We start from the raw sequence: 14,384 nt of genomic DNA, 5'->3' as shown, positions 1-14,384 counted from the left end.
TATGGTGTGCATGCCTCCATATCTCTACCTGGATGTTTGTTTGTGTCTGTAAGTAGATTGAGCGAACCTTGCTCGAGGAGACGGTGAAGACCCTGAACTCTTATTACATAGAGGCCGAAAAGATCGGAGGTCAGTCGTACCTGGAGGGATGTCTGGCTTGTGCAACAGCTTATATCGTCTTCCTCTGCATGGAGACACGCTACGAGAAGGTAATAAACCCGTGCACGCCTACAGTAAATAATAGCACACAAAATAACCACAGTGCCCGTTCAAAACATGCCTGTTCAGAATGGGCTGAATGCTTGGTTTGTGATCTTGCTGCTTGCAGCTTTCTCGAGAACTGTTCATATAAACAAACTTCACACTCGACATCGCGCCTCCTTGGGTCTTGAGCAACACACCTGCCATGACAAAGTTGCGTCAAACACCCAGGTTGCTGCTAATCGCGGTTTTTATCTCAACACTTCCTGTTTCTACTTCAAAATAAAAGCCCTAGCTGTGTTTTTTTTTTCTGCGGACAGAATTCCTTCATGCACGGCTCCATATATGACTAGAATACCGGCTTTTAAGTGTGGATTATTACTATTATTTACAAATGAACACCATTTTTCTGTCTAAAATAAATATAAATGACATTTAGAATAATATGAAATGGCCGTTATGAAAGGGAAACTACGTAGAAAGAATCGGCTGGCAGTAGCAGCGCAGCAGCAGAAATGCTCCAGTGCGGACACCACATGCATGAGAGACGCAGCAGTTCAGCGAGGTTGCCACCACACGTCCTACCCTATTAAATATCCTGTCTTTGGACTGTACGAGGAAACTAGACCACCTGGGGGGAACCCACACTATGCCACTGTGCTGCCGTGATATATATTCAAACATTAAATAATTTAAATATTGAAATATTAAACATATCCAGGTAAAGTAATTGAATGGATCTGGATCCTCTTAGCGTGCACCAGAATATTTCAGCTCAACCGTTATTCATTTACTCTACAGCTGGTTATTATAAACTCCATTGCCCATCCACAAGACTTATTTACCGTCCATTTTTATGGACGCTCTCTCTCTCACACACAAAAAGCATTCATTTGTGTGTCCTAATGCACGATGGTGCTCTGAGGTCACAACACAGAGTTGTTCTCACCTACTGACACGGGGCAGCAGAGCCAAAAAAACAGGAGATACGATCTGATTCTCTCTTGTTCCCCTCAGCTGTCCGTCCACTAGCTTTTCAAACCCGCTCTTAAGCCCACACCTGTGTGCCGGTGGGCAAGGCATAGCACGCCAGCTGCAACATGACGTTTCAGCAAAACCGAGATGTCCATCTTGAGAACGGGCAGGTGATTAAACCTCTGTGTTGCAGCTTGTTGCTACATGAGATGGAACAAGAGAACACGCATTCATATCACAATCACATACACAGTGTTGAGTTTGATTAATCCTGTTGTGACTGTGTGGGTACCTGCCGGTGTTTTAGATGAAACTGGAGTGGCGTGAAGGCCCAGCATGCCTTTGTGTTCTGATCTCTGTCACCCACAACATTCATCTCCCTAGTCTTGTTGCATTTTGTAAACATTTCTTTATCAAAGCAGTACAGGGGTACTGGGAGCTTGACCAAGAAGCACACAAGGACTTGTGTTGAAGCACAAAACGGTGCGATCTGAGGCTGCTTTCATCTCCCTGTCAGCTGGGTGCCGCCCCATTGACGCGCTGAGATACTATCAACCCCACAGGAGAGCTGTTTACTTACTTGTTTAAGTTTATCATCTTGGCTGAATGACGTTCCGACTGACAATCAAATATACCCACCCAAGTCGATGCTGTTTGTGCGCATACGTGTGTGTGTGTGTGTGTGTGTGTGTGTGTGTGTGTGTGTGTGTGTGTGTGTGTGTGTGTGTGTGTGTGTGTGTGTGTGTGTGTGCTGATAAAGAGGCCACACACCAGTGAGTGCGGATCAGTGTGCAGATTCATCGGAGCACCCAGAGTCCTTGATGCTTACATCTCACCCTATCAAAGGACGCTGATTGCTCCCAGCATGTCAGAACAGATACATGTGCACACAAGCATTCATAAAGCTTCCCCTCACGCATACTATGTGCCCTCCATCTCTTATTTGTTGTTCTTCTTTTATTCACAAGAATGTGCCTGCACATATGGGACTCACTCAGACACATGTATACACACATAATTCTCTTTATATTGCACTCGGTGACATAAACAACTTTCATTCTAGCAGAGGAATAAACACTGGTTCAATGCATGTGAAACAGACTGTGACACCTTTTTGCTTCTTAGGCGATGTACACACACTCGCAAAGCTGTTCCCAGAAGGGCTGTCACAGACATGCCGGTACGACAGCGGCACAGCTTGTGTACTTGACTGTCATATTGTTACACTGAAGAGGATTGAGCTGCCCTGAGAGCTCGCTAGCAGTGAAAGGATTGGCCTTTTCCCTGGACCACAATAACCCTATTAGTCAGGGCTCTGTGTGTCTCCTCTTCTTCTCTATAATGCTTCGTTCTCTTTGATGGAGTTTATAACAAAAGACTGTATTGTGCGCTGTGGAGATACTGTCATTGTTCCAAGCCGAATATTGATTGCTTTCTACTTAGGTGTACTTGACATAGATTTGACTGATTTAAAGTTGTGCAATAGACTAAACCACTGCCTTTTGATGGCTTCTTAAATGGCTTCTCACTGAGGAATTTCGTGTCTTGTTTGCTCCCCGATTATAACATTTTCCAGACATTTCATTGGAAAAGTCTCTTCTTCTTCCAGTGGGAGACAGAAATAAGTATTGTTCTGTGGTTTAGTCTCCACTAGCGGGGGTCACTATATTAGCAGCTGTGCCTGCAGCTGTAACAGGCCTTTGACATCCCAGAGGAGCGCTGCTCAGTGTGTTGCTCCGTCTCTATTGTTTTAATCTCTCAAGGCTGAGTGATGCAGTGACCTTTAGTTAACTCACAAAAGTGGAAGTGAATCTGTCATGTTCAATAAATCAGACTCAGAAGTGTTACATCCCCAATACCTCCAAAAGATAATTATAGTTTGTGACTTGGATCTTTTTTTGGTAGTTTTAACAATTAATTGCTAAAAAGAAGTCTGACAAGGGGTCAGACAATTATAAAGGTTTTTAACAAACCCTTAGGTTATCCAGACTTTCAGGTGCCGTCAATTTAGTTTTTTTATCCTAATGGAGTGCTGCAGGGATGACGTATTTTTGTTGTCCAATCAGGAAGTTACAATCACACGGGTTCCCTCGACAAAAAGCCAATGGGATTTTTCCATTGTGTTTTGGATTATTGCAGAAAATAAGATCTGTTGCAAACACACGTTTATGACACTTACATGTTTTTTTCCGCAAGATAATCTCTACAAACAAACACCACTTTTATGATTTTAAGTGTGAATGCAAATGGCAGAAGTAAAAAGCTAAAATTAGGCTGTAAGCGAACTACTCCGCGGTAAACAGCGCGGCTGTAAAGGAGGACAAGATGACTATCGCAGTCTCATTTAGCCACTTGTTAGCAACTGCCTTTTTTTGAAATATAAAGGCTTCAAAATGTACAAGTGGGATATTTACTTATGTATTTTATGTCGTAAAACAAAACATTAAAATCTCTTAAGCTTGTGTTAACCACAGACCTTATTTCAGGCATCTAACTAAAAACTTCGTCGTCATTTTCTCAACAATTAACTTGATAACTAGAAACAAATGCTAAAGCCACAAAAAATCCTTTTAATATAGAGTAGAATAAACTGTATGTTATGCTTTTTTTTTTTTTTCTTTGAGTGATACAAATGTGTGTTGTTTTAGTGCAGACACGCAGATGTCCTAAAGATTGCTCCTCCTTTTCAGTGTGCAGTGTTCAGTGTGGTGACAGCTCTCTCCGTGAACATGAGGCCCAGTGAAGCGTGGTTTAGCTGACTGACATGGTTAGTCAGAGTTTAGGAGATGCATGGCACATCAGCATTGTTGGTGTCCACAGAGGCATAGCTGAGGCTGAATAAGCTGCTCTAATGATGCCATTTGAGCTAACATCTGTCCATTTAGCCTCATCAGTCATTTGGTTGCTATCAGCAGCGTCATGGGACTACATCACAGTGCTTCGTCTCCAGGGCAGGCGTGTAGTTGAAATGCGTAGGAGAATGTATACAGGCATGCTTGTTTGAATTAGTGTGCCAAGGCACGGTCTGAACTTGGTGCTCAGCTTCACTCCACTGCTGCTCTGCGGTTTTTAGCACATTTGATGCAATACTCACTTGCAAAACTGAGAAATAAATCCAGTGCCAATGCAATCCAAATAAACTGCCCACCTCACATTTCAGAGTGATTCCAAATTGCCCCGACAGTTAACCAACGCATGACATTTAGCCTGAGAGAGCCATCTTTTGAATTAGGAACTGAAGCTTCCAAATGGAAAACTTCAAAAAGAGAAAAGCCCGTGCTCGTCAATTTTAGTAATTCAATTCATACAGCCTTGCTTGACATGAGTGGCTTGGAACTATGTATAAAAATAACTGGCGTACTTAGAGCATAATGGAATTACTTTGAGTTTAGATTATAATGTTCAGGAAAAATAAAGACGGGCAATGACTCGAGAGTCAGTATCGTATGCCGTATGCTAACTATGCACAGAAGGACTGCAAACTGGTTTCTTCCATTTTTCATTTTTTCCACACAAGACAGCACAGGAGGTTAAAGTTGCTGCGGCCCTGCCCTTGTTTAGCCTCTTTCAGCTACATGGTTATTACATGTAACACAGAGTGAAAAGTAATATGCAGGAAATGGATCCACAGTGGGAATGTCTGTTCAGATTAATTTCTGCTAGATCACATGTTCTGCTTGTGTTTTTATGTTTTAATTATGCCCCCAATGGTTCTAATCAAATCTGGATTATCTCCAAATGTACCTCTGTCCTTTTCTAACCCCGCTCCGCCCCCCTGTTTTACTCCAGGTGCTGAAGAAGATAACAGGCTACATCCAGGAACAGAATGAGAAGATCTACGCTCCTAGAGGTCTGCTGCTCACAGACCCCATAGAGAGAGGAATGAGGGTTGTATCCTTCTGTCATCTGCTGCTTGAAGTGTGTAGCAAATAGATAGAGGGTAAAGGCCCAACCGAGACATATAAAGGACTGAGAGGAGGTGGCAGTAGTTCTTCATGAGCTTCATGAGTGGTCACCAGTTAGGGCGTTTTCATATTAGGTACGTAACGATGAGTCGTACCATGCCCGAGTACGATTCCTCCCCCCCCCTCTCCACTCCCCAATGCTCAGCTTTCACATTAGTAAAGTTGTTCCGTACCCGAGTACACTTGCGTCATCATCCACGTGTATTTGTTTATGTTGAGAACAGCTGTTCTAGTGGCGAAGCATTCAAACTTGACAGAAACAAAATAAAACACCCCCAAACCGTCGTCGTTAGTCTTTCCAACAATCACCAACTCTGGTTTGATCGAAATAAATCCTTATTTCACCGAGTTTGATGTGAAAATATTCCGACTATACACTCTGTTTCCCTCGCTGTCTCTCTCTCTCTGCCCACTGAACAGAGAGAGAAGCTGAGCTTCCTGCTTTATTACCCACACCCGTGCAGTTCAGAAGATGACATCGGCACATGCTGCGCAAATATACAGATTTTGGAAGAGACTAATGGAGTTGAAAAAAGCCTATCCTTTCAAAACTACTCGCTGGCTGCCAACGTTACTCGCGTTAACTAGCAGTCCACCTTCGCGTTTTGGTACAGTCGGCTTTCACACCTGATGTGAACGGTACTCGAGACCACCTTTTCAAGTGGACTCAAGTACGGATCGACGAACCGGGCCCGAGTACGGTGCGGAGCGTTCACACTAATCAAACGAACTGGACTTTGGGGTCAAGTGTACTCGGATCTGGGCCCGTGTCCCTAAAGTGAAAGCACTCTTAGAATCACTGGAACTGCCAGTAACATCTGGGTTGGATAAATGAATAAGAAATACCTCCTCTTCCTCATAAATTACCATCACGTTGCCCTTGAACAAGGCACTTAAACTCCAGCTGCTGCAGAGGAGCTGTTCAATGGCCAACTGTCGTTCCCAGGAGTACGTTCGAAGCAGGACAGGGCTGAAAAAAGCATGCAAGCTCCGTCAAATGTCCTTTGATAAGAAAAGGTGAAAAAGAAACAAGGTGATGTGATGAGTCAGCAGCCTATGGTTGTGTTTTATCATTCCAAAATAAGGTGCTCTATCTCAATCTTTTCAGATATTTCTAACTCTTCTAACGCTGGCTCGTCTTACAGTGTGTTCTTTTATAGTTTTCAGAAGTGGCCAGATGTGTGTCTCTCTTTGTCAGGTGGATTGATCCCAGCACAGTTCCTCATGAAGTTAAAAGGCAGAAAGAAAGAGAGAGAGAGAATGTGTCCAGTAGACCATCACAGACCTGGCTCAAAGAACAGGCTCCAAGTCACAGGGCCAACCTATTACCAACACTTATTAGTCAATACTACTCTATACAATATGGTCTCTGTTTGTGAAGGCTGGTAAGAGATCCTATTCTACCAAAGAACAGCATAGCATGTGTCTCACTTCTATCACTTCGATCTTTAGACACATTGAGATCTGACTCAAAAAATCCTCGAGTGGGCCAATCCGCACGTCTAGTTTGAGTGGTATTGAGACATACAGTATCTTCACCTTGTTATCGGCTGTTCCAGATTTTACACCCCTTATCAAACAAAAACAAGATGCAATTGTGTTCAGAGCACCTTGGAGACAAGTGTGAGACAGGAGATGAGCAGCATCCAATGAGAAAGCGACAGGAAACCTGGGACGCAGAGGGAGGAAAGCAGCAGCAACACACACACACACACACACACACACACACACACACACACACACACACACACACACACACACACACACACACACACACACAGTGACTTCTTGGTTGTTTTTGTTGAATTTTGCAAACATTCACGGCAGCCACTGATCTCTCCAAGTAGAAAAATCTCACGAGCACACCTCATCTGAGATCAGTTGCTTAGGGTTGTGCACCCCCACAATAACATGACAACACTTTGGGATGAAAGATGTAGTGTGAGCAGTGCAGAAAGTCTTGTAGTCTGCTCTGGCTTTACACATATATGTGAGCAAAGGATTTGGAAATGACAGGATCCAGGGCTGTTGTCGGGAATTGTGGAATTGTATCCGCCAGCACTTTCTCAACCCTGTATCTATCACGATAATCCTTGACATTCTCCGTGTCCTCAGCTAGAGATCAGCGTGTTTGAAGACCGGGGCTCGGGCAGCTCCAGTCCTAGCAGCAGCATGTCGTCGGCAGGCAGCAGCGCCGCTCGGTGACTGGAGGGGCAGCGCCAGGCTTACGGGTACCACCACAGGGGCAGCGGGACGCTCACCAACATCCGCATACTGAAACATGAGAGCACCAGGTTCTAAGACAAGTGGAGAGCAAAAAAGGCGAGGAGGTGATCCACAGCATTCACACTCTCCCTGCTCGGGCCTACGAAGTACCACCACGAGAACAGGAGCTGGCTCACACAAACACACTGGATGACAGAATAAACACACAGAACCCACACACAGGCAGCAGACACATGTACAAGCCAACATCCAGAGTGTCTGTGAGGGAATATCTTTCACTCTCCAACAGCTATCCTAACCCAAATAATCACCATTTCTTTTGTTCCAGTTTTTCCTTTCACCTTTCCTCTCATTCCATCACGTCTGAGTCACATCATCTTCGTCGTATAGCTGATTCAGCAGGCTTACCCTTGATTAGACTGATGCTTGATTGTTTTCAGGGGGGGGGGTCACTGTCACTATGTCTATCTGCTGGCACATTGGCAGTGTAGTCGTAGGTCTGTGCAGCAGCAGCTTTGAAATCTGGAAGGAGGAAAACCACCAGCCTCCTGGGAGACCCAATGTTCTCCGGTCTCGCTGAATGATTGCATTCATGTCGGGTGGTTAGGGTCAAGCCGCTTTGAATGCTGGCAAATTGGACCTACTGTGGGATGGCTCTGCTCTATGCTCTGTTCACATGCATTTGGCTTCAATATCAAACAGGGAACAGAGAGCACCTTGGATTATTTATCCTTCTCATTCACAGCAGTGGATGCTAGTGATCCACATCACAGCTGTAGGTCACACTCCTACACACACACGCATGCAAATGTACACAACCGTGCCCAAGTACTCATGCAGACACTAGCGAGGGGACAAGCACGCACATGCATATGTACACACACCTGTGGCGAGTGGCCATGTGTTCCTGCACACAGATGCTGGCAGAGTTGGAGTCGACCTGGCCAGACAATAGTCTCTGTGGTCTCAGCTCATTGGGAACGCAAGCAAACCCCCAGGCCCTGTAAGCCTGCGCTGGTTTCCCTGGTAGTGTGTACATGTACAGTATCTGGTGTGTATGTGTCTGTGCCGTCAGTCCCAACCTCACCTAGTGTGATATGAAAGCTTGCTGCTCATTAAGGAGACGTCACAGAGTAAGGATCAGTTTGGGTTGTTATCTCTACAGCTGTTTAACGATCACCAGTATCACTACTACGTATACAGGTGTGTATAGGAGAATCAGCGCACACAGACTTCAATACCTGAATCTCTAGTAGTCTGTCTATGCTGCTCATGTAGATGCAGATTATTTCGAATCAGAGCTCGAAGTGGGCCGGTACTCACCGGTACGCTGTACCGGCACTTCTACATTTTACTCTTTTGCGTACCGAGACTTTTTCTTGCTCACCGGCACTTCATACAAGCTGCCAGTACTTTTCTCTGCCCTCTCCATATCTGGTTCTCTGGGATATTCATAATCATATGGCACAGCAGCAGCATTTTTGCGCCGCCCCTATTAAGCCGTATGAATATAAAAACATATGTACTGTAGGGAGAATAAGATGGTGATGGGGGTGCTGTAATATCGATACAATAGCCTACGTCCTTCACGTCCCCTTTGTAGAATAATTGATGAACTGTTCTTCATAACTTTTTTGTTGTGAACAAATATATATTAATGGAACATTATTTAAAAGTTTTTGGAATTTGCTCTTTTTATTTATTGATTATTATTTTACAATTTACGATCTAAAAATACATTTACAATTTTCCCAGAAAAATTAAGACGAAGGCTGTGATTTCTGTAAATAATAAAATAATTAATTAACTATAGTAAGATTTGTATTTTAAGTGTTTTGGAGGTTATCTATAGTAATAATAATGGTCCAAAATTATGTAAAATAGCATAGTTTTAAGTCAAAAACCTTCAAATCTTCTTTGGGAGGACCCAAACCAAATACCTCCTAGTATCTTTTATTCACTGTTAAAATTCAGAGTGTGTCTCTGTATAATATGTAGGAGCACCCTGACAGGATCACTGCTCCTAAAACCTGAATGAACAGCTCACACACCTCAGCTCTGCATACATACCTGCCTGCCTGTCTGGCTGGCTGCTGTTGATTCCAGCCTATAGGCATTCTAATATATCATAGAGAGATACTATTGGCTACAAATAACACAGGAAAACACTTTAACTATTAACACTATGGGTAAATATACAAACACACCACCTCAACCCTATAATGTTCCAGTTGGAATATTTTTGGAGTATTATAGGCCACAATCACAACTGATTATGGTTGACACAGTATCATATGCTTAAAGAAATAATACATAAATAAACAAATAGGAATAAGAGATTGCTGATATACCGGCCAATACACACGGCAACTCGTTTTTTTCCTCACTTCAAGCACTGTTTCTAATTATACAAAATGCAAAATTACATCTAGACCATATTGGCATTTGACATGCACACAACATCATTGAGAAATACAGAGAGATGTGGATGCGGATGAAGATTTCATATATGAAATTCAGTCTTTCAGTTCATTGGTGCCATCTGTCATTAGTCAGTTTTGTATCATCAGAAATGTCGGGGTCAACACACAGCCGTAGCTCCCTCTAGAGTCGGACTGAGGAACTTCTGAACTTCTGAATGTAAAATCACTAAAGTAGATCGAGAGTAAAGACGAAGATAGTAGATTAAAATAGTTTCTAGCTCCTTAATGAAACCTAATATTCATCTACTTATTCACACTACTGCACTGCCCAGCAGGTTCCCTTCTAGTACAATGTCTTCAGTGCACACAAGACAATGCAGCCAGAGGAGCATAAATTCTGTCTCTCTTTGTGGGAAATAGTGCATCCTGTCTGGCTTTTATGTGTGTGTGTGCAGCCTGATGACACAAAAGATCATCATTATGTAGCAAAAATGTTGATGCCAGTAGACAGCACACCCACACAACGTCTAACAAAAGCCCTGTTTCAGTGTCTGCATATTTTATTTCTGTTCCCACAGTCTCTGTCTTCTTCTTTATTTCACCATTTTCAGTTGTGCTGTCCTTAAACTCGCCTCAACATGATCTCCAAATCAACTCTGGGAGTGTAGCCCTTTGCCTCTTCTTTAGCCACATAGTTCGCTTTGAGCTAAACCCTCAGCAGAGCCCCTGCCTTGCAACCAGCCTCGTGTGCTTTCGACCAGAGCAGTGTCAAGTTGAAGTTAAACCGGAAAACTGGAAAGTCGTTGCAGAATTTAAGACGTTTTGCTTCAGTCTCAGTGGAAAGTTTAATTTCAACTTGACGTCTAACTACCTGGATGAACCTGCCAGTTTACCACAGCGGTTGAGTTCAGCTGTGCTTGTGTTCAGCCTCCTGTTCTTTTTCGATGCCTTCATGTTTCATCCCAGTGGAGTGGATACCCGACCTGGGGCTGATGGACTGACCAATTAAAAACTGACTCAACACTGCCAATAAGCGGATAAAGGAGCTCATTGGACAATGTATAAAGAAAAGAAAAAACAATGAGTGTGTATGATCTGTACAGGATAAGAACTGCACTGTACATGCTTGTCAATGATTACCCATGCTGAGTTTGTGAAGTGTAAAGAAGTGGATGGAAATGCCATAATGCTATTTAATTCCAAAACATCGCTGTTGCCCAGTATTAGTCCCTAGATATGTTTTTAATGCTTTATCCTCTCTTATTTGGGCATCAGGTGTCAGAGCAGCTATATCGTCTGTACAGCTGTGAGCTGCTGTGTGTGTAGTATCTTCTGTGAAATGAAGATAACGTTTAGCTTTGTCCAAAATAGCATTGATAATGTAGCTTATGCTATTTTTAGTAATAATAACAATGTTATTATTGTGGAGGTAAACAGATGGGTGGTGATGATGATCCTCAGGGGGAAGTCTAAAATGTGCCAAATTTAAAGGCTAAAGCTCTTAAAGGATAAGTTCACAGCTCTAGAGATGGCACTTTCCAGACCGAATATAATTATAAGATGAATATAATATTGTATTATCTCAACAAATATTGTCTGGATTGACATGAAAATTTGGTGCCCAGAGGATGAATGCTCCAGACTTTTAGTCTTGTTTTAAGTACCCCCATGCCATATATACATTGAAAGAGCAAGAACAATTACAGGAGGAATGTTTACAGCAACCACTGACTCTTTCAATGAATATACTGTATGGATGTGTGAGTGGTTTATTAAAGGGATAGTTTGGGGGTTTTGAAGTAGGGTTGAATGAGGTACTTATCCATAGTTGGTGCCGGTACAGGAGCAAAGCAATACAGTGCTGTGGACGGGGCCAGCAGCAAAACATATTTTAGCCACCTAAAAGAAAGGCTCATCTAAAAAAATATATATATATATGTATGCTATATTTAGAATTTTTTCAGACGGGGAACTGAACTGAAAGTGAAACGTATCTATACCGTATTTGTCAATGTAGTCTGGTGGCTTTGAAGAGAGCATAGATAAGTTTCACTTTAAGTTCAGTTCCCTGTTGGCTAGAACTGTCTGATGGCAAGATAAAGCAGTGAAATTATTCTAAATATAATGTACATGTTAACTGATATTTCCTTTTTTTAGGTGAGCCTTTCTTTTAGGTGGCTAAAATATGTTTTGCTGCCGGCCCCATCCGCAGCACTATATTGCTGTGCTCCCATGCTGGTACTCCTGTCTGTTTCTCCAAACTCGGCGCGCACCGACCGCCATGTAATACACGACTACGGATAAGTACCTCATACAACCCCACTTCAAAACACCCAAACTATCCCTTTAAGGTAAACTAGAAAAAATCTGACCCTCTCTTTTAAGGCCGAGGTGAAAAAGAAGCCCTGCATTGCCATATTACAAGGCGTTATGTAGCTTGTTCTTTCAAGAACGACCTCTTTGATTAATGAAGACAACCGAGGGAGTGAAGATTATGATATTAAATGTATTCTCGTAAAAAAAAAGATGTGCGTTTGAGATATAAGTGCATTGTCACGGAGCAGATTAAACTTTGGATCCTTGAGCCTCTATCACGCTGACTATCAAGATAACCTCCGTGCCAGCACTTGTCTCTAGAGGAGAGGCAGAGATGATGTATAGTCCATTTCTGTATGTAAATTCCCTCATGTCCTATATTTATCTTGTACTGTATTTGAGAGTGCAGCGAGTTCGGTCAGACACGTGGAGTCATCAGTACTGTACTGTATGTTTTGTTGTTACAAGTGAGAGATTACTCACAGTGCAATATGATGTCTCCCTAAAAATGTAAACGATGATGTGTAGAGTCTCGGTGCCAGCCTCTTTGAGTTGCTTTGAGTCCTCGGGGAGACTAAAACTGCATTGATGTTTAATGCTGCATGATGTGTGTGTAAACAAAGCGAGTACCGGATGACAAGAAGTGAAATCCCCGATCAACAGTCCCTCGGTCGTGCTGCTGAGAGAAAGGAATTTATATCTTATCTTGATGCTATTTATGTGTTTACATCAGATTATTTACATATTAATTGAAATGGATTCATGTATTTATTTTCTCAAAGCTGATTATTATTCAAAGCCTGTGGAGAAGAGTTTCGACTGTCTCCAAGAAGATGAATAAAGTGTCTGATGGAGTTGATGGGAAGAGAATTATTGTGACAGCAGGCTGCTGTTGGCGTCTAACAAGGTTCAATACACGGTGTTGATGTCTCTGCTCTGAGTTCATGTGAGGTAACGCGAGGTCTCTCTTACACACATTTCTCTGGATGTCCACAGAAGGAAACGCCAGAATGAGACCGGGTCACCTGAGGGCTGGATCTCCAGGTGGTCGGGACTGGAAGGTAAACTCTTGGGCCATGTGCCTCAGCTGCCTCTAATTTATAATTGTAACCAAGTACATTTACTCAAGTACTGTACTTACGTACATTTTTGCTTTTCTTGTATTTTACTTGAGTATTTCCATTTTATGCTACTTTATACTTCTACTACCTTACAGTTTGGAAACCAAATATTGCACTTTTTACTCTACTACATTCATTTGACAACATTAGTTCCTAGTTACTTTACAGATTCAGACTATTAATACAAAACAAACAAATTAATTGTGTATTTTTATATTAGTATTATTATGGATTAAGCTCGGCAGTATAACAAGTAGCCACACCGTTACCAGTGCCAACATGAGTGACATACACATTAATGCATCACTAATTATAATCCAGTGATATAATGTTATATGATTCTGAAATGGGCCAGTCTGCATAATGACTACTTTTACTTTTGGTACTTTATTACTACTATATTTTGATGCTAATACTTATATACTTTTTTTTAAGTAAGATTTTAATGCAAGACTTTTTCCACCACCGGACTTTGGTTGTTCCTCTCTGTACATGTATGACTCTTGGTTAAATATTACAACAGTCTATGCTTGGATGTAAAGTGATTTGGCTACATATCCATGTTAAGTCATTTAATGTAGTTATTTAGTCTTAAAATCTTATTTTTGTTAAGCAAGTGGAAAAAAAAATCTGCATCTGGGATAAAGTAGGTAGATGTTTTGGCCACATGGGGGCAGCGGAACAAGTTGTAAATAAATCACAACACGGACGTTATATCACCTTTTAATCTGATGTGGTGAACATGAAAAGCAGCAGAATGCTGTGTGTTATGAGCACAGTAGCTACAGTATTACTCCAATGTGTCCTAAAGGAGGCAGTATAACTAAAGCTCAAAACTGAAATTTGAATGGCTTGGATTCGAACACTATGTTCGACTGACTAACTTGGTTCCAGTTTAGATGCTCTACGAATAAGCCTTAAGGATCACCAAAGATTGAGTTTAAAAAATGTGTTAAAATGTGTATGAGTATTTCTCCTTGCGACTGATGGCTTTAATTACACTGTAGAGAACTAAAGGTCAAAATCATCTGTACACTAATGTGGCACCATTAAAAGCATCCCAAATTAGCTATTACAGCAGCACTTCCTGTTTGTAATGGATACTCACACACAACTATAACTGGATTACTTTGATACTGACGAAAGCTTAAAAATAG

General features: G+C 42.1%; 1 protein-coding gene across 2 annotated transcripts in view; it reads left to right on the top strand.

Moving 5' to 3' along the window:
- The window catches only part of golga7bb (golgin A7 family, member Bb), a 46,042-nt gene extending 33,727 nt beyond the window's left edge, over positions 1-12,315 (top strand). For both annotated transcript variants that reach the window (XM_074645834.1, XM_074645835.1), the window contains exons 3-5: positions 57-209; positions 4,966-5,067; positions 7,257-12,315. In XM_074645834.1, the coding sequence (XP_074501935.1) occupies positions 57-209; positions 4,966-5,067; positions 7,257-7,346 (345 nt within the window). In that variant the 3' untranslated portion in view covers positions 7,347-12,315. The remainder of the gene's footprint in view (positions 1-56; positions 210-4,965; positions 5,068-7,256) is intronic.
- Positions 12,316-14,384: the final 2,069 nt, after the last annotated feature.

The sequence above is a fragment of the Sebastes fasciatus genome, chromosome 9, assembly GCF_043250625.1.
Source record: "Sebastes fasciatus isolate fSebFas1 chromosome 9, fSebFas1.pri, whole genome shotgun sequence".
Taxonomy (NCBI): domain Eukaryota; kingdom Metazoa; phylum Chordata; class Actinopteri; order Perciformes; family Sebastidae; genus Sebastes; species Sebastes fasciatus.
This window is presented reverse-complemented; position numbering and strand designations above follow the sequence as displayed.